Raw genomic sequence first — 20,235 nt, 5'->3', positions numbered from 1 at the left:
AATTGTAATACATCTGACAATCCCCCAACTTTCCATCCAACTCAAACATCATCATCAGCAATCCCCTCTTTGTTAGTGCTATTTAGCAAATGTTAGCGTGCTAACACGGCAAACTAATATTGTGAACACGGCGAACATTACACCTGCTGAACAGTTGTGAGCATGATGGAATGCTAATGTTAGCATTTAGCTCAAAGCAGCGCTGTACAACCTCACAGGGCCGCTAGCATGGCTGTAGAGTCTTGATTAAGAAAGAGACTGAACGTTGGCCCTTTAATGCTACAAGAGGTCACTCCCCAACTTTTATATCCTACTTCCTCTCTGTTCTTGGAACCTCCATCCCACTTTAGATACCGTTATTGTCCTAGTGGATAAAAGTTGTTTCAGATTAATGGGAGTCAATAGAACGTGTGGCAAATATGGACACAGCTGTTGGTAACTGTGTAAATATTTTATTGTAAATGTGCAGCTCCACACCTAGAACTGATCTGCAGCTTTAGCTGTACCGTGTAGGCTGGACAGGATTGGACAGAATATCCATCCGGCCATCTGAAGAAGTTCCATAATAAAACATATTCTGATGATCTTTTTACCCTTGTCTGGTAAATAAAACAGGATACACAGACGTTGTACAGTACAGCCGTTTGTTGAAGGTGAGCACTTTTAATCAATGCTGGAGCCAGACTGTGCGGCACAGTAGGTGCAAGATGTTCTGGTTTATGGACTGTAGCAGATTACGATGTGGTGAGTGTTCAGATCCTCCCACAGCTGCAGCACCAGTCCAGTCTTTGGAAAGCACCACTGTCAACATGACTGTTATCTCCTTCAACTGAATAGTTCAGCTGTGTATTCAAGTCTGTGTATTTGTCATTTTCTGTTTGGTTTTCTCAGGTTTCGGGGTAAAGAAAGAATGAAATGTAGAGATTTCCGTATTCATTCATCATGACGCTGGCATTTTTAAACTTTGTCAGATTTTGTCTTCCAGGCATGTTTTCCATTATTCTGTCTTCAGATCTGGCCACATGTACTCACAGCCTGCATCCCGAAGAAAATTACACACACACACACACACACACACACACACACACACACACACACACACACACACACACACACACACACACACACACAACCCTCTAAAATCGTTTCTTATCTGACACCTCTGTTGCCCTCTAATTTAGTCATCAGCTTTAAGCCTCCAGGATTCTCCTCTGTCACATGCATATCAACATTGAGTGTGTGTGTGTGTGTGTGTGTGTGTGTGTGTGTGTGTGTGTGTGTGTGTGTGTGTGTGTGCGCAGTGTGTGGTGTTATGTTTCCCTCAGTACGGAAGCTGTGCCACCAGTGCGTGACTTGTCAGTGACATCATCAAAGCCAGACCACTAATTGGTTCCCTCTGCTAATGCTGCTCTGCATCCGACTGTGTGTGTGTGTGTGTGTGTGTGTGTGTATGTGTTTGTGCGCGCAGTTGTGTTTCCATCTTGCACATCCTGAGTGATTGTTCAGTACATTTGAATGAAGCTTGTTGAATTTAAATCAGTATGAGTGAACTTTCGTCTGAGCTTCACAGACAGTTGGAGTCTCCCTGTTGAGAGACTTTAATGCACCACAAAACCTCTTCCCTGCCCAAACACACACACACACACACACACACACACATATAACCATCGCCGTCTCCTCCCACAGGGTTTCATGTTTCCTGCTCCAGGCCTTAGATCAATGACCACACCCACTCCCATAATGCACTGCAGCACACGCACAGACAGGGTCCTCTGTTTATATGCTCTTTGTGTGTGTTCCAGTGTTTTATGTCGGCATCTTGTCTTTGTGTTTGAGTGCAACTACGCATACAAGGTAGAGGCAGAAAAGAGCGTGTGTGTGTGTGTGTGTGTGTGTGTGTGTTTGTGTTTGAGGTTAAAAAAAACAAAAACAGATAGAGATACAAGGTTCGGATAGAAAACTGTGTGTGTAGAGAGAGAGAGAGAGAGAGAGAGAGAGGTCAGTCTGGTGTGGAATCCAGCATGTGTGTGTCAGCTTCATCTCTCTTTTCTTAGTCCTTCTCTTCCAGTAACTGGCTGCTGAGCTGGACTGAAGTATGCACTACTCACCTGGACACCTGGAGTGTTTTGGTAGCCTAAACCTCAACCTCCTTATGATGTCTGTGCAGTGTAAGAATGTCACACCTCCTGGATTTGAAAATAAAAAACATTGAATGTAATCCAGGCGTTTTCCAGCAAATTATTGCTCCATGAGCGCATTTTGTAGGAGATCGTTTTCATTTCCACAAAATATTTAAAGCTGCACTAATCAATAGTTTTATAGTAACAATAGATGATTAAATGACTGTGTAATATGAGTAGTGAGGAGCTCAGTTCCCCTCAGCTCTACAGACAGGATCTTAGGGTATTTCAGCTCATTGGTTTTGTTTTTATGGCCCTCAGCCTTACCGGGCAGCTGTTCTCAGAGAAGGAGCTTTGATAAACCCACTGTACCCTACCTGTCCAGCCCCAAACAGCCAGACAGACAATGTTAGTGACTAGCTGGTGAACATAGTGGAGGGTTTAGCCGCTAAAGAGACATAGATATTTCTCCTCAGGATTCTGACTTTAAATGAATTATAATGTTGCTTTGTGTCTGCTGGATACGGAACATTAGCCGTTGCAGCTTTATAAAGTGATGACGTGTCAGTGTTGTGTTTCCAGCTTGACCTACAAAAAAAAACAACCCATTAAGTTATGTTAACTTTTTTGTAAATTGAATTTTTATTTCAGTTCTGCCTTTTTAAAGTTGAGTTATATGATCTTTGCACAATACCCTCTAACCTCTCTCTGGTTTAGTAACTCTATCTGCAGCCTGTGTGTGGATTTGCATGATATTTCCATGCCTATGAAAGCCATAGGAACAAACAGTGGTTTTTGGCCCTCCGGTGGGCACAGAGAGGACTTTGCATAGCAATGATGCACATTATGTGTCTACAGGCAGTTAGAGACTCGGGCGGGGGCCGGGGGCCAACTCACAATGGAAATGCAAACTGCCAGTGAACCCGTGAACAATTTACTTTGCAATAGGAAACATATGACCTGACAAAGGTTTTTAATCCTGAACATGAAACAACTGATAGAGACTGAAAAAGGAGATGTGAGTCACAATGCCTCGTTGCAGCTAGTTTGCTTTCAGTTCAGGGAGAGGGCTGAGTGAATGCACTGGATGGCGTATGCAAAAACATATTTGACATCAGCCTTGATGACCGGGCTGTCATGTGGTGTGTGTGCGTGTTGCATGTTGTTTTGCAGCCTTTATAATTACAGGGTGGGAAAGCAAAAGAAGAGAGAGTGATCATGTGGTGGAGAGTACCGTACTATTATACTTCTGTTGCTTTAGCAGGGGGTGTGTGTGTGTGTGTGTGTGTGTGTGCGTGTGTGTGTGTGTGTGTGTGTGTGTGTGTGCGTGTGTGTCAGACAATTGGTCAGTAGACGTTGTATTCAGTATGGGATTAGGAACAGAAGGCCAGTAACGTGCTTTATCTCCACCTGCTGCTGTTACACCTGACACCCACACACCCACCCACACACACACCCACCCACACACACACACACACACACACACACACACACACACACACACGCACACACACACACACGCTGATTACAGCTTCACTCTCCTGTTTCATTGTCTCTTTCCCTCCCTCTCTGTCTTTAGCTATTCATCTGTGTGTTGCTCTCCCTTCTTATCACTTTCTCCATATATAGCTCGCTCTGTAACTTTCTCTCTCTCGGCTTAGTTCAGAAAAAGTCTAAGATAATCTGAATGCAGGGGTTTAAACGTAAAAAGTTTACTTTTTACTTTGCTATGTCACAACATATATCAATATGTCAATGTAAAATTACACCTGCCGCACTGGAGGATTTTATTTGTGTCACCCACCCCTCACATGAACCATATATACCATATATATATATATATATATATATATATGAGATATATCATGAGTAATACATAATTTTCATGCTTCTCGACTCTGTACTTCTCTTCTGCTGTTAATTAAAAATGCAGATACCTCTCTCTCTCTGTCTCTCTTCCCTCGCCGTCATGATCTCTTTCTCTGTTTTACCTCCTCTTTTATTCCACTTTATACTACCAGAAATGACAACATGACGTCCGTGCTGGAGTCGTGCTCGGCAGACTTATCATGTCTTTGTTGTCGGCTGTGAAAGAGCCGCTGTGTGTCAGAGTGCTGTGGTGAGGGAGCATGAATCAGGAATGATTCATGTGATGTACACTGGAGTGCCGTATTGTCCTGGCAGCTCTCCTCAGGCTGGTTTTACTTTTATTTAGTTGTTTTTGTTAATGTATGACTTCTTCAAAATCAATTTTCTTGTCTGAGATAAAAGAAGGGGATGATGATGATGATGATGAGTGATCGTATTTGGTCCGATAGAAGGACGGAAGAAAGAAGAAAGAATGAAAGGACTTTGCAGGAAGAAAGAGTGAGAGAGCATGTGTTGTCTGTGACTGGCTGCTGACTCAGACACACACACACACACACACACATACGCACACGTTTATTGTGTGAATAACACATGTACACACAGATTTCCAGACAGTCACTGGAGCTCATCTTTAATCTAAATGATCCACACACACACACACACACACACACACTGATGTTGACTGTTTGAATGTAACACGCAGCCTCCCAGACGCTCTGACAGTCATTGATGTAACATTCTTCTGGATAATAACATAATTACTGCATTAAATCAGCTGGTGCCTCCAGCTTAGACACTACGCGCACACACACACACACACACACACACACACACACACACACACAATGCAGAAGAGAGGTGAAATGTATGTTTAATAAAAAAAAATTTTGAGACAGAAATAGTGGTGGTGACGGAGGATTTAAAACAGGCATGTTTAAGTCTTTGTGTTGTTTATTTCAATGTGTGTGTGTGTGTGTGTGTGTGTGTGTGTGTGTGTGTGGGAGACAGAGTGCCACAACTCACGAGACTGAAAACACAGATGCCCATTGTGTTCACACACCTCGTGGGCACTGTGTGTGTGTGTATGTGTGTGTGTGTGTGTGTGTGTGTGTGTGTGTGTGTGTGTGTGTGTGTGTGCGTGCGTGTGTGTGTGTGTGTGCAGCAGTGGGCAGTTGTGCTGACTAGATGGTTGGCACCAGGCTGAATGAGAGGCACCATGCCAGCACATCCCTCTACATCTGCGTCACACACTGTCTGCCAACACACTCTCTCACTCTCTCTCTCTCTCTCTCTCTCTCTCTCACGCACACACACACACACACACAATGAAAGAAGCACTTACAGTAGCTCGGAGAGCCGGCTGTATTAGCGTGTGTTCATGTCTTTGCTCAGCGGTGGTGTTTGGTTAAAATGGAAGATCGTAGGGGAGGCAGTTTCAAAGAAAATTGTGCTCATAATTCTCAGAAATCCAAACATTCACCAATGAATGAATGAATGACAAGGCTGCAGCTGGCAGCTGCTGTCAGGTAAAATCCAAAAGTCAACTTTTCAGAAACATGAACAACTGTTCTGCATTTAGAATTCATCCACAGACTTTACACAGGACTTTGTGAGCCAATGGGTAGCTGAATTATCTTGAACAACATCCTTCAGTTGAAGTTAACTCACTAAAATCACCTACTTTTAAGCTGTGATGTTTGGCAATGTGCTCATCACGTCTGTCAGACAGAAACATGTGATGCAGAGGACTGACCACAGTCCACAATGTTCCGAGCCAGAATCACAGGACAGATAGACTCTACATTGCGTGCCTGACGGTACAGACGGGGGACTTCTGTGCTCTTTCTCGTAGATTCTACAACTCTACTTGAGGGATGAACACATTCGTCCAGAAGATATTCCCTCATCGGGGTGTTTTGATGACGGTGGTGGTGGTGGAGGAGAGCACTGACTGACACGTCTGACAATCTCCAAATTGATTATCAAAAAGGCGCATGATTCACGTCATTTCATGCTCATCAAACCGTTCAGTGACCCCTCGTGCCCTGCATGAAAATATTCATAATGTTTCTCCGCTCATTTATTCTTGAATTTGTGAATGCAGTAACACAAAACACAACCAGACTAGAACAGGGAGCTCACACAAGGTGCAGCCATGATTATATATAATCATATATTGTATTATATATAATGTTACTGTTCGGCTGACATTTATATCTATTAACATAGGAACATTTGAGATGAAGTAACATGCAGGCACATGTGGCTTTTGAGCATTTCAGGGTTCCCTGTATAGGTTCTGACCTCCAGTAGCTCTCTTTTGTCGAGGCCACGCACGTGACGCGGTACTCCTTCCTGCCGATGGTTTCACACTATTCCTCTGATCAACAGGTGGCTGTAACAAGCCCAGGTGTACAGCAATGTGCCTCAAGGATTTAAAATACTCTGTAAACACTGTACACTGAATTTAAACATTACTTTTGTTTGTTAATAAGAAAACTCCACAGGGCCCCTTTAACACGTGGAAATATGAATTTCACAGATACTATTTGTGTAAGGAGGTTTGGCAGTGCATCATAATATTATATGATACCTTATATAAGATTTACCATATGTTTTGTATGCACAATGGTTCCAGTGTAAAGTCTTAATCTGCAAAGTAACTACCAGCTGTTTCTAACTTCTTTAGGAATCGTTAGACAGAATGAGACAAATAGACAGAATGACGACCAATCACAGAGCAGTCATCCCTCGTAGCGCAGGCAGGTAAATGCAAATCAGTACAACAACACAAATCCTCCCACATGGTCTCTGAGACCAAAAGTAACACGCTGCTTTACTAAACTTGCACTCGGTTTTAGAGCGAGTCTGAATTTCCACTGCATTTCACCCTGCTTCCTTTTCTTATTCACAGTCCGCTGCAGTGTGTGAGAGTCCTCCTGTCTTCACGTGTGTGTGTGTGTGTGTTAGTAAATGGATGTGGGGGTTGACATGGTTCTCTCTCAGAGGAAGTCTGTGGTTGGGCCGTTTCTACATATTTTCCCCTCACACACACACACACACACACACACACACACATTTTCTCTGTCAAGCCAAATGAAGCTTTCTTTTAAAAACGGCATGCAGCCCCACAGATGTGGAAGCCATCTCTCTCTCTCTCTCTCTCTCTCTCTCTCTCTCTCTCTCTCTCTCTCTCTCTCTCTCTCTCTCTCTCTCTCTCTCTCTCACACACACACACACACACGTCTCCCCCTGTAGCACACACACGCAGAAAAACATTCACTCGAATAAACACAAAAACCCACAGTCTCTTGGAGTGCGGTCTCCCCTGCAACCCCGGTGCAGTGTGGGTAGCTGTGGTAAAAGAGGTCCCTGTGAGAGGCTGTCCAAAAATAGCCGGAGTAAAAATGCAGGAACGTGGAGCTCGCCCAGTGTCACACAGAAAAATCCAGTCATCTGTCTGTTTGTGTGTGTGTTGTGTTTGATTTTGTTAATTTATTCCTAAATACTTGTTTGCTCTGATAAAAATACCACCTAAAAACTTTCTACCCTGAGAAAAACAGACTGTCCGTGTTTCACTGCCCCTCGCTGTCAGTGTCGTGGGAAAGAGGAAGACAATGAGACAAAGAGAAGAAATAGAAAGAGAAGAAGTTAGATCTCCACATTTTACCGTATCATGCTTCTTCTTTTTTTTAATCACATCTTTGGCTGAAAGGCTGAAAGTCCATACAGCTCTGTCTGAAAGCGTTCTTTAGGACTATGACTATGTGTATATGCTGACCATGTTTAGAAAAGGTCTGTCCAGAATTATTTCATAGTCCTGAGGAAATCTAAGGAAGCTAAAGAAACCAAACCAAACTGAAAATTCAATCATTATTATGTCCAAATGATCAAAGAGACTCACCTCAGCCTTTTTTTCCGAAAGTATTAAACCTGCATTAAGTGTTTTTTTTGGCCACTTGGAGGCAGCAGAAACAAGCTGTAAACAACACTGACATATTATCACTTCCACTTACCTATTTATACACTCTGAGCAACATTAGAGTCATCTATGTTGTCCTTCTAGCTCTGCTTTATGTCTCCACCAATGTTTAGCAGCTAGTTGTTGATATTTTGCTGATAGCAGCTGCCTTCTGCAGTCAGAACAACCCAATAAGAGCAGTGAGAGTTACCCAAACAGTAAAACTGCGAGCCGTAAAACCAAAACAATGAGCTGAAACATGCTAAAAAGCTGAAAAAAGAACTGAACTAAAAATATTGATTATAGCCACTTTAAAATTAATAAAGTCCTGTTTGGTGGCAAAATGGCATACAAGTTCATAGCACACCGTTAGATAGTCAGGGAGGAATATCTAGGAGATAAGGCCACAGGACAAAAGTACAAAAGTAATATGCTGCCACAAGCTGTTTGGCAGTCATTTGATGGATATTTTGTCAGGAAAAGGTCATCTTTTCCCTGAACACAACATTGCCAAATGTTGGGAAACAGTTGAGTTCATCCCACATTGCAGCAGCTTGGATTCAGACAGACCGCCGAATCTAAACAGAGAAACGGTTCTGTGATCCTACACATGTACACATTCCCTCACCTCATGCAAATACACACAGACACACACTCACATATTTGGTGGTTGCATTGCTGCCCTCCTGGCACAGAGCCATAGCCGTGTAATATAACCAGGAGTTGAGAAAGAGACTAAGTCTGACCCTCCTCTGTCTGTCTGGCAGTCTGACGCTGCAGACTGGATTACTTTGCTGCTCGTTGTGCATGAGGAAGAGAAAGGGGTTCATAGAATATAAGTTAGCAGTCTCCTTATTATCACTGCTCTTTCTCCCACTCTCCTGCTCTCCTTTTCACAGACAGACAAAATAGACATGACACACAAGGTCAAACAAGACAGACACAATGTGGACAGCCTACTTGATGATTGGCTAATGTTGTGTACTTTTTTTTGTTGTTATTATCAGGCCCGACTGAGGACTCATGAGTGAAGGAATATGACATTTATTTTCAATAAATAAACAAAGCAGGAGCTGAGAGCTGTACAGGCTGACATCATTAGCCCAGGACTGAAAACCACAGAGTCATATTTTAGCTGTCAGTGTGAGACTAAAGCCATTGAGTAAGTCGCAGGCCCCCGGCCACACACGCATACAAAATGACGAAAATACGAAAATGGTTTAAGGCATGCAATGTTCACTTTGGATCACTTTGTCTCCACTCAGTCCAATACCAACGCTTACTTCTCCACTAACTACAGGACTGACATCCTGCAGCAGCAAACACACACACACACACACACACACACATAAACACGCATAGATTGGTACACATGTATGCTCATGTAAACACAGAAAACTGATTGCGCGCATGCACACATGTAAATGCACGTCAATGTGTGTGTGTGTGTGTGATTTACTAATCCAACACTCAATTGTACTGCAGAGGTTTTGACGTAGTTGGTGGTTTTTTCTCTTTGACAGCAGTAATAGCGGGGGGGGGCCCTCCATCTCCCAAACACAGGGCTTTTTATTATTCTGGAGAAACAGCTGACGGCTTCTGATTTAAGAATTACAATTTCGTACGTAACTCCCGGTCACATTAAGGCGCTGCTCCTTCCTAAGGCTAATGTACAATTGGCCAATATTTTCTCCAAAGTCATGAGAAACACGAGAATCGATCTCGTATGGTTCTGGAAAAGCATCAGATCTCAGCCTTTTTGTCTCGTAGATCACTTATTTTCCATGTAGCTTCCTGCCATATTATTCACTGAAGAAGAGTGCACAGAGTTTTTTTCCGACGTCAGAGGGGTTATAAACATGACCAGCAGAGGAACTTAACAGAACAAAGTCTCACGCAGGACACACGTTCAATGAAATACCAAAGTACTGAACTAATGCTAAGTTTCAAATCTGTTGCAGTGCTGAAGGTACAGCACAGCGCCGGAGTGATGTTGTACAAATGAAATGCTGGCATTAATCTCTCTCTCTTTCTCTTTCTTTCTCTCTGTCCCCAGGTCCATTTAAAGGCTCCCATGATCTTGAACGGGGTGTGTGTGATCTGGAGAGGCTGGATCGACCTACAGAGGCTGGATGGGATGGGGTGCCTGGAGTATGATGACGAGAGGGCGCAGGTAAGACGACACATCTGGGGGTGTGCAGAGTTAGAAAGAAGTGAGCTCAGTAGCCCGGCCCTCAGACTGGACTGTCGGCGGTCAAGTAGCATTGTGGGTAATGTAGGCGAAGAAGAACGCATGCAATGAAAACACTCTTTTAAACTAAAGGCATAAGTGCTTTACAATGTGTACCCTGTCTCTTTTGTGTGTGTGTGTGTGTGTGTGTGTGTGTGTGTGTGTGTGTGTGTGTGTGTGTGTGTGCGCAGCAAGAGGACGCGTTGGCCCAGGCAGCCTTTGAAGAGGCACGACGCAGAACCAGAGACTTTGAAGACAGAGACCGATCACACAGAGAGGATCTAGAGGTGAGAGGGTCCTGTAAAGGCGTCTCGAAGACAAGCTGACTGTTACTGCTCTGTGTTGCTCCAACTGTAACAGGACTGCTTCCCCTTTAGACCTGTCTCAGCCTCTCAAAGCCAGCCTGGATGTCTTTTAGTGTTCAGGAAATTCTGATCTCGCTATGAGTTCTACCTGTATACTGTGGTTTACAGGTAATACAATATTGTGACTTCCCAACCCCCCTGACTCTCGTCATCAACCACTACTTTAAGAGTAACTGAAATGCTTTGTTTCACTTCAAGTCTGTTGCACCTCTGACCACAACCATCACCGTTGTTGGGTGTGGTTAGCCGTGTGCTCCGTTGTACCTGGAAGCACACCCAACAGTGATGACTCAGTGGCCACACCCTGAGCACACTTCTGCATCACTGGAGGTCAGCAGAAACAAGATTTTCAGCTGCTATTAAGTTACTTGGTAAAGTAAATAAATAGTAAAGCATGATACAGAAACTGCGTGACTTTTTTTGGCCTCAGATTTATTCAGGAACTAATTTCATCGAATAATTTATGAGAGGGAAGTTTCAAGTTTGTGGGCTGGCTTTGCAAGGCTAGACTTAACCAACTGGAAATTTGCAAGAAGTATTTTCAGGTTTTACTAATTCATAGATCGAAACCAACATCATCAGAACAGCTTGCTTGTAGTAGCTGCAGTTTGCATTGGTACTCTTTAATAATCTGGTAAAAATAAGAGTAACAGTAAACTTGTAGATACTTTGTTACAGAGATTAACGGTTCATCTTTTATCTTATTTGTAAGTCTATATTGATTGACTTAGAGAAGACTAAACACCATGTTATTAAAGCCACTGGGTCAAATTTCCAGTAGGACTTTCTCTGCTTAGCGCTTGGGGTGGCTTAGGGTTGTGTGATGTGTGGTTGTGAGCTCTAATTATTTTTTTATTAAAATAGCATTTGTTCGAATCATAGGTTTAGTGCATGATCAGTTTGACGATAAATCTAATCTGATTATTGATTTGATTTGATATTACTGAGCTATTGAATGACTGATTCAGTTCTGTCAGGTGTCCCGAAAGCCTCAGAAGGGAAAGTAGTTTATTTGCTATGTGCTGCCGATCACAGAACAATCACTTTAAATGAATAAAAATTGTAAAAATTCGAACTCCAGAGATGTAAATTGTCGATACATTACAATCTGTTCTGTCTATCTCTCATTGTGTACATGTTTGGGCTGTCTAGATTTCTTACATGTACACAAATTCAGATTCACAAATATGATATGATATGCTGTCGGTTTGAATTTTAGAAATTGTCCCAAATGCATTGAACTACTTGAGACAAACTCACTTTCCCAGCAAGGCTTTGGGGAGATCGATGGCATCCTTCCTAAGTTGACGCCCTACCAATGAACCCCAAATTGTTTATTTTTTAGGACCCTGTGGTTTCTAAAATCTGGGACTGATGACACACAGACAGACAGCCAGCAGAAAAGAACAGGGTCTGTGTCCTTCGTTTCTCACCATCTATCACACTGTCATGCACTAAACCACCCTGTGTGTGTGTGTGTGTGTTTGTGTGTGTGTGTGTGTGTGTGTGTGTGTGTGTGTGTCAACCTGTTTAATATATGTATGTGTATTCTTGTGTTTGTCCACCATTTTCTGTGTGTGTGTCTGTGACCACAGGCAGCTGTTTGTGTGATTTTATTTTACGTATATGTGTGTTAGTTAGTGTGTGTGTGTGTGTGTGTGTGTGTGTGTGTGTTCATGAATATGCATGCACCTCTAATGAATTGTATGACTATAATGTCTGCTCCTGTCAAGATGTGACCATTTCAAAGCTAGTTTGCACAATGACACACTCCCTCACACGCACTCACTGACACACACACACACACACACACACACACACTCACCAAGACCTACCACAGCTTTGCAGCACATGGTCCTGCCGAAATTAGAGAGAAAGGAAAGGCAGGAACTCAGCACATGAAGGGAACGGGGGCGGGGGGGGGGGGGGGGGGGGGCAGAAAGACAGAAAAGACAAAAAAAAGAAAGAGAGGCATTTATTGAAGGTCGTTTTTCATCTGACTGATCTCATGTTTCTTCCCTGAGGCTCTGGGAGAAAAAGAAAACCTTGTGTCTCCTGCTGAATCAATATCCGTACCATCACTGTCCCCTAAAAAACCCATACAGTCTGTAAAAAGGCATTATGGCACTTATTTCTATTCAGATGAATCTGTACTCAAGCAGAAATGTAAAAACTACATGTTGTAATGTTACAACTGGGCAGAGCCAAGCTAGCTGTTTCCGCCTGTTTCCAGTTTTTGTGCTAAGCTAAGCTAAGTGGCACACTCAACGTAATAATACGAGAGTGATACCAATCTTCTCATCCAGCCCTTTGCAAGAAAGCGAATGAGGGTATTTCCAAAAACGTCAAACGAACCTTGAAGGGTACAAATATATGTGGTGGTGCTAAAAGAGGAAATAGGAACAAGCAGAAAAGCAGAGATAATGTTTTGGTGTGTGTTGCTTTTAACACAAGTACCTTTTTTTTGTTGCTTTACCTGCAAGATCGTTTCTCTGTGGCCCTTTAAAGGATTCTCTCTGCCACCTCTAGCTCTTTTTATCAAACACATTTCTTTGCATCCCCCTCACTCCCTGACCTCTTTAATTGTATTTGTCCATTCCTACTATAATTTGCTGGGAGCTCTGCAGCTCTCCCTAGACGTCATTTCAAAGGCTAAGAAAGCTATTGAAAGGCTTTTACTCCCACGCCTAACAACAGGACCAAATATCACTTTCAGAATTTTAGGTGGCTTACGACTAATTTCCTCCTTTGACATCATGAGTTGAATTGAACAGTTTAAAATCCCACACTGTACAGATTCCATATATTGTAAAATATCTCAATAGATATGTGCACAGCAAATTACATAATCCATAACTTTTTAATCTCGTCCTCTTTGGGCTGTTTATTGTGTATTGAGTGTAGAAAAACGGCTTGAGTTAGTTTTAGTACTTGTTCGTTATCTTGTGTCCATGTAGAGTGTGGGTAGGGAACAGAGGAAGAGTAGTGGGTAAATAGCCGAATGATGCATGTGGGAGAATTTAGAGCCAATACAAAATTAGTTTCATAACAGAATGTCTATATGAGCCAAATGTTCGAGTCAAGCTCGTGAGAAACTGCAGTGGCAGTGGGATCCTGCAGATCTGCTCCGAGCTGTTTCTTTGGGTGTGACTGACGAGCGTTGCTGAATAGCTGCACAGATTCAGCCTCTGCATTTCTGTGGTCTGAACTCCACCTCTCCTCCTGCCTCTCTTTCTCTCCGACTCTCTCGAGTTAGCTGGTGAACTGGTTATCTCTCCGTCCTGTCAAAGGCGCAGTGAACTTCTTCTTCTGCCTGTCAGACAGAAAAAGAAGGACTGAAGTGTTTTTGTATTTGTAGCATGAAGGTAAATGAATTTGTTCCGCCTGTATCTACAGCCTACATTTGTAAAACATACATTTAGATTTCTTCTGTTGTAAATCAATAATAGATGATGAGGCAGTGAGGCAGAAAAGCACCAAACAGTGGGTGAGAGAGAGAGAGAGAGAGAGAGAGAGAGAAAGATGTGAAATATGAAGGAGTTTATCCAAGGCATGGTATAAAGGGGGTGGCATACAGTTATACTGAAGTGTACCGAACAACATTTCAGTGTAAATTCCACATCTGGAGCGTAGTCAAGGCCTTGACTGATATACAGCGAATGATATTTAGACTCAAGTCGCGGCACTCACCATCTTTTCAAGCCAAAGTCTCAATCTGAGAAAACATTCTGTGAAACATGATTGAAACCATAAACATCCCACTCAAACCCAGATTACGGAAGACTTTAAAGGTTATCAGTAGCTTTAGATGAAACCCTCACATTTACATTTACTGCTGTGATCACTTTCTGTACGATCGATGAAGATTTGTTGTTGTTTTTTTTTAATGCTGTCAGTCACATATTGGGTTGAGCAGGTTTCATCACAGTAAAGCTCAGCCAAGAAAAACACTGGTGTCTCCTCGGGGTGCTCACTGAATATAAAGATGTTTCCCCCTCAGTTCCTGAAGCCTTGTCATTTTGGCAGATACAACATTTTTCATCCAAAAGCAGTGATATTCCAGTCATTCAAGGTCAGAAGGCGCCCGTCAGGATGATGGATGGAGAAGCAATAGATTGGGAAGAAATGTGCCTTTTAACGACACACACATACACACACCTTCTCCAAGTGCTCAGCAGAAAGAGATTTGGTGGTGAATGATGAGCTGGCACTGAAAGCATTAATATATCATTAGTATTGATCGCCATCAGACCCCCTGCTTTGACTCACACACACACACACACACACATTCAGAGACACATTCAGATACTGTACAGGCACATGTGCACAAACTCGCAAATACAGCAAATCTGCTCCAACTTCGTCACCACACACACACACACACACACACACACCTCTCCAGTATTGAGTTGTGGTTAAGCAGCCTATAGTGGCCCAGCAGGCTTCCATCTGTGTGTGGATCAATACAGAAAGCTCTCCTGCCTTTATCATTAGCAAAGACCACTCCCTTCCACAAAGACAAACACTTCACGGCTGACGGCCGTGATGCAGCAGCAGCGGAGCGAGTGTGAGTGAAAACTGTGGGTATTTTGGTCGCAGCTATGAGCAGCTTGTTTTTTTACCTCATACGCTCAGAGCCCTCCGAGTTCACGTTCACATTTCGACGGACTGGCTTTTATAGAATTTGTTGTGGATTGTATTTCAGTCTTGTCCATGTCCATCATCTGGATGTATTTTAAATCATTCCAACCTCAAAATAGCATGTAACTGATATTGTAAATTGTCAACAGATAACTGAGCGTTTGCTAAAAGGAATACATGTAATGAGCAAGAAATCCTCTGGTTTTCATTTGTCTCTGATTTTGATTTATACAGTACGTCACACTATAGTTTCCGCCGAGGAAAATATGTGAAGTGAAGCTTCAGTTGAACAGGCCTTTCTCACTGCCGACATTTTGACCTGTCAAACTGGTGTACTTTATCACATCATTAGCTGCTGCATGCCATTGCCGTAACTGCTGGAGAGAACTGTTAATGTTATTAGTTCAACCTGTGCTTTTCCTGCAAACACAAGCCAAAATGTCTGCTGTCAAGGAATCAGATTCGATTTGGCAACGATTTAAAAAAGAAGAGTGCTCTGATCCTTGCAAGGTTGTCAAGACACAGATTAGAAAAATGCATTCAGAAAGGGACACAACATGGAAAGTACAAGATGGGCAGATTTGACAGGAAAGAAAAGAAAAACTGGAGATGCTCATTAAGCGAACGTGTCATTCAAATCTAAATCTATTTTTCCCCCCAGCTACCAAATTAGAGCGTGGCAGAAGAGGTTTGGGAGCCACTGTATCATACCTGATACCTGTAAATCATTTTGTAAAAAGTGTAGGTTAGTTTTAAAAAAAAAAAAAACCTCCACACATAGAATCCAGAACATTGATATTAATTTGCAGATGACCAAAACATGCCAGAAAGCTCGGTAGAGCTGAGAGGAACTGCAGATTTGTGTTATAATTCTCTGGGGGTTCGTCACTACAAGCGACCCGTTTCGCATACAAGTAGTCGTGTGATCCATTGTCGATATAAAAATGCTGATATAGTAGCTTTGGCTCAGGTTTGGCAACTAAAACACTTGGTTAAGGTTGGGGGAAGATTGCCACCGTAATGATTGAGAAAGGGTTAGTGTTTGACCTGAACACATCACACACCCATCGATCTCCATATTCATTCTTTTGGCCTCACTACATTAACGCCACGCTACTTCTGCTGCAGAATTGTTAAGTTCAACGGGACTCAGTCTAATTGAGCCACACATACAGAATGTATTTGAGAGCAGCAGTTTAGTTAAAGCAGCAGAAAGCTTCCCAGAGGGGACAGACAGAAAGTGGAGTCAGTCTGGCTGTGAGGAGTCAAAATGGTAGTATGACATACTGTATGTGCGTGTGCATGTGACTGTGTGTATGTTGCTATTATGGTGAGTCATTGAGATGACACAAACTACATTCCAGTTGAACTAAGCAACCCCTTTACTATCTCTGTCTGCATTTCTGTCTGCGCTGCTCTCGGCCTCACCTCTCCCCACACGTTGTCACCTCTCTCTCCTTTCTCCCCCTCTCTCCCCCCTTCCTCCCAATTTCCCTCAGCTATCACTTAAATGTAAACATGTAACCGCAAGTATGTTTTTTTTTACAGCAGGAGCAGGTCACACACACTCACACTACACCCAGTCATTAAATACATTTAAAAGTCTTGATGTCCTAATGATCCACTAATGTGTGTGTGTGTGTGTGTGTGTGTTTATCCGTATCAGACAGCCTGCATGTCTGCCAGTTTGTCTGTCTGTCTGTCTGTCTGTCTGTCTGTCTGCTGTCTGTCTGTCTGCCAGCTACCTTGACTAAAATATCAACATCAGTAAAGTGTATAAACAGCAGCACTGAGCCGTGTTGTAATGGAGCTCTGTGGCTCCCTCTAGTGGCCATCTGTGGAACTGCAACTACTTTTTAGTCTCACGTCAGCCTGCAGGAACCAAACTAAGTAACGTTGTTCCCACATTTGAGTCCTTGTTAGTTACCTCCCAAGTAAACATTTTATTTTAACTCTCCTATAGCATGTATGGCCAGTTAGTAAACAATAAACAAATGGTGGTCCCTTTAAACCCAATTCAGAACATAATATACAACTTAAACTGTAACCTACAATGATTTGTATGTGTGTTATGTGCACATAATAAATGTTTATTACTCACTATAAAATAGCAGTTCAAACACATTCAAGCATGTCTATCCTGCATGTCTATGGGTTTCAAAGGGGTTCTTATACATTCATGAATAACCAGTTATAAGAGTTATTTAGATGCATTCATTGTTTTTACGCGTGGAGGAACATTGCTGTTTATACACGAGCTATGGATGCTTCGTCGATGTTAACAATGACATTGATTGACACTTAAAAATTGTTACTTGAAAAACTGTACTTAATTTATTGTCTCTTTCTCTCTGATCCCTTTCTTCTCTTCCCTATCTTTCACATGTCCTTCATCCTGTCTTCTCTTCTCTTCTCTTCTCTTCTCTTCATCACCCCCTCTCCGCTCCCCCCCTCTTTCCTTCCCTCTCTTTCATCCTTCCGTCCCTCTCTCTCCCCAGTCCAGACGACAGCAGGACCCCAGCCCTGGCTCAAACATGGCCAACGCTGACGTAGAACACAAGATGCGCTGAGGAGGACGAGGATGAGGAAGTAGTGGAGGGAGGAAGAGGAGAAACCCAGGGCCGGCTGTCCATTCACTTTCAATACAATCAACTGAAGAAAGAAAAAAAAGTCAACTGAAACTGCAATTGTAGACCAATTGTTCACCATTATTTCCTAACAGGTTTGATATGATCATTTTCACGCGCCAAACATTTTTGAGACATTTAAAGGTAGAAGACAATAAACGTCCTGAATTGATTGAATTGAAAGTGAAGCGAGCCCTGGAAAAGAAGGATTTAAAGGACTCAACGGACCTGGGCAAAAACTGGTTGAATATATTTAAATACAGAGGAAGGAAAATGAGCAGTTGATTTAGCATTATATTGCCAATGTGACAAATCCAGAGTTGAAGTTGTTTATTGAGTCAAATGAGTGTTTCAGATATATAACATAGAGATCAAGACATTCAAAAACCTTGATGTCTTTTGTCCAGGTCTTAAAGGATTTGATGGGATGGGGTAGATTCAAATACCAAAAGTATATTTTCTATTAATACAAGATGTTGAACATAGAGGGAGAGGGGGTTGTAAGGGGCTACAGATGTCATTAAAGAGGGGAGGAGACAGAAGAGAGATTCGTTGGGCTCAGGGTCACGTCAGGGCTTATTGGTCAGGATTAGAGCATGCATCAAAAGTGAGGTGTTGAGAGAAATGACTCTGCATTGTTCAGTGTTGTGCAACACTTCACATTTGTGAACATGCCCCTGTTAACCCCCACTATACCTAGCTCACTTCCTGAAACCTGCTGTTTTCTTAGACCAAAGTTCACTTTGCTGGAGAGGGTGGGAGGGAGGGAGGGAGGGAGGGAGGGAGGGAATAAAAGAAGGGGAAACTGAGTCACATTTTAAACAAATATGGGCAGGTGGGGGGAGAGCATCCAGAGAGAATGATGCCAGGTTGTAGGGTTAAGAAGTGTTTGCTGTACTATTCGTGATCTCTTTGGCGAGACGCCTGTGACGATAGAATCACAGGTTATGTAGCAACAACCTCGAGGCAGGACGGTTAACAAAAAGGCAACTGCTACAAACTCTGCTATCTTTGGCTCTGGAAGTGGGTGGGGTGGGGGGGTCAATTCAAACGTCCTTTGTCTTCTGAGGGGGTTTTGCACTATGTGATACAATCAATCTTGTCCTCCACATGGATTTTTCTTTATATGCATGAAACCAAACACAGGCCTACCTATGTTCTTTACTGTCCCCTATGCAGCCTATTTATCGTGAGAGCACTCTCTTTACAGCGCTTCGATGAGGAATAACTGGGTGATTCAAGGCTTTGTTCATTGTCAAGCCAAATTTAGGTGTGCTCGTGCCGTGGACCCAAACAGCTCGAATGCTCGACACAGCACAAAAGCATCGTTTTTGTCTAACCGGGATATATTTGTGTCCTAATGAGACACTTGAGCAGACAAAATGCCTCTTTTGTTGGCCAGTGTGTCACCCAGGTGCACTTGTGATCCACTCGATTGCCACTTCGGAGCGACTGTCAGGCAAAAATGAACCCGGACGCGGCGCATGAAGGAGGTGAGCCTTCATTTTGGCCCCTGTCCTTCAGAATTTGCGCACACCTCAGAGCTGAAAATGCAGCGCATTTCTTTTTCAGAGCCACAAGGTCATCATGACATAGCATCGCTGTTCAGTGAAAACCATGTATCCCCAAATTTGAGTGATTTCAGTGCTGCTTCATGGGTTGAGAAGAATGTCCTACTTCCTGAGCTAAATAAACACTTAAAAAGCCATTGGGTTTCCTGGAATATACATTTTTGCAAAGCTGAAAACAGGGCTTTTATCTCAGCTCATGAAAAGTTGACGCTTTGGAGATACGTGGTATTCACCGGACAGCGATGATAGGCAACAAACTGCTATACCATGCTACTATTCAAATGGATATCAGCCAAAACACAAGCTCACAACCTCTTCAAAAAACACACCAGTTGCACGTGTCACTTCTGCTGTATAAAAATTGTAATGCAGTCATTATTAATCATTTATCGGCTCAGACCCCTGACTGTACCGTCTATGGTACCAGTTCAGTTTAGTTACAATCCATCTATCGATCGATCACCCAGATATTCCTCATCACTAAAGGACTGTAAACGCCTACATGCAGTCTAAATACTATTCCCTGTCCTGTTACAGCACTAGTGTAATGAAATGGTATGTTTTTGTTATCTTATGGTTTTGTTTGTGTGAAAGTCATGATGTTTACTTTTTATATTACTGCTCACCTCTGTGTATGTACTCATTTTTTGTTCATCTTTCAGCTTAGTTAGGAACTAGTAGTAGCAGCAGTAGGCTATTTTATGTCAAGTTGAGTTGAAAAATTACGAAATGTCTCCAGAAAATGTTGGGAGTTTGGAGGACTTTTGACGCTCTTCTTTTTCATTGTTTCATGCATTCATTTTATTAATGTTATTTTTATTGTTTGTTTATTTTTTTAAGGAAATCCACTT

General features: G+C 42.6%; 1 protein-coding gene across 6 annotated transcripts in view; it reads left to right on the top strand.

Annotated features, from left to right (window-relative positions):
* Nucleotides 1–18,536, top strand: part of cbfb (core-binding factor subunit beta) — a 29,211-nt gene extending 10,675 nt beyond the window's left edge. For 2 of the 6 annotated variants that reach the window (XM_070907452.1, XM_070907447.1), the window contains 3 exons: nt 10,007–10,123; nt 10,372–10,467; nt 17,685–18,536. In XM_070907452.1, the coding sequence (XP_070763553.1) occupies nt 10,007–10,123; nt 10,372–10,467; nt 17,685–17,756 (285 nt within the window). In that variant the 3' untranslated portion in view covers nt 17,757–18,536. Of the gene's footprint in view, nt 1–10,006; nt 10,124–10,371; nt 10,468–11,890; nt 11,957–13,597; nt 13,618–16,743; nt 16,769–17,684 lie in introns of all 6 variants that reach the window. The other 4 variants (XM_070907448.1, XM_070907450.1, XM_070907449.1 and 1 more) reach the window with 4 other exon arrangements.
* The last annotated feature ends 1,699 nt before the right edge of the window (nt 18,537–20,235 follow it).

Source organism: Enoplosus armatus, chromosome 6 (genome assembly GCF_043641665.1).
Source record: "Enoplosus armatus isolate fEnoArm2 chromosome 6, fEnoArm2.hap1, whole genome shotgun sequence".
NCBI classification, from domain to species: domain Eukaryota; kingdom Metazoa; phylum Chordata; class Actinopteri; order Centrarchiformes; family Enoplosidae; genus Enoplosus; species Enoplosus armatus.
This window is presented reverse-complemented; position numbering and strand designations above follow the sequence as displayed.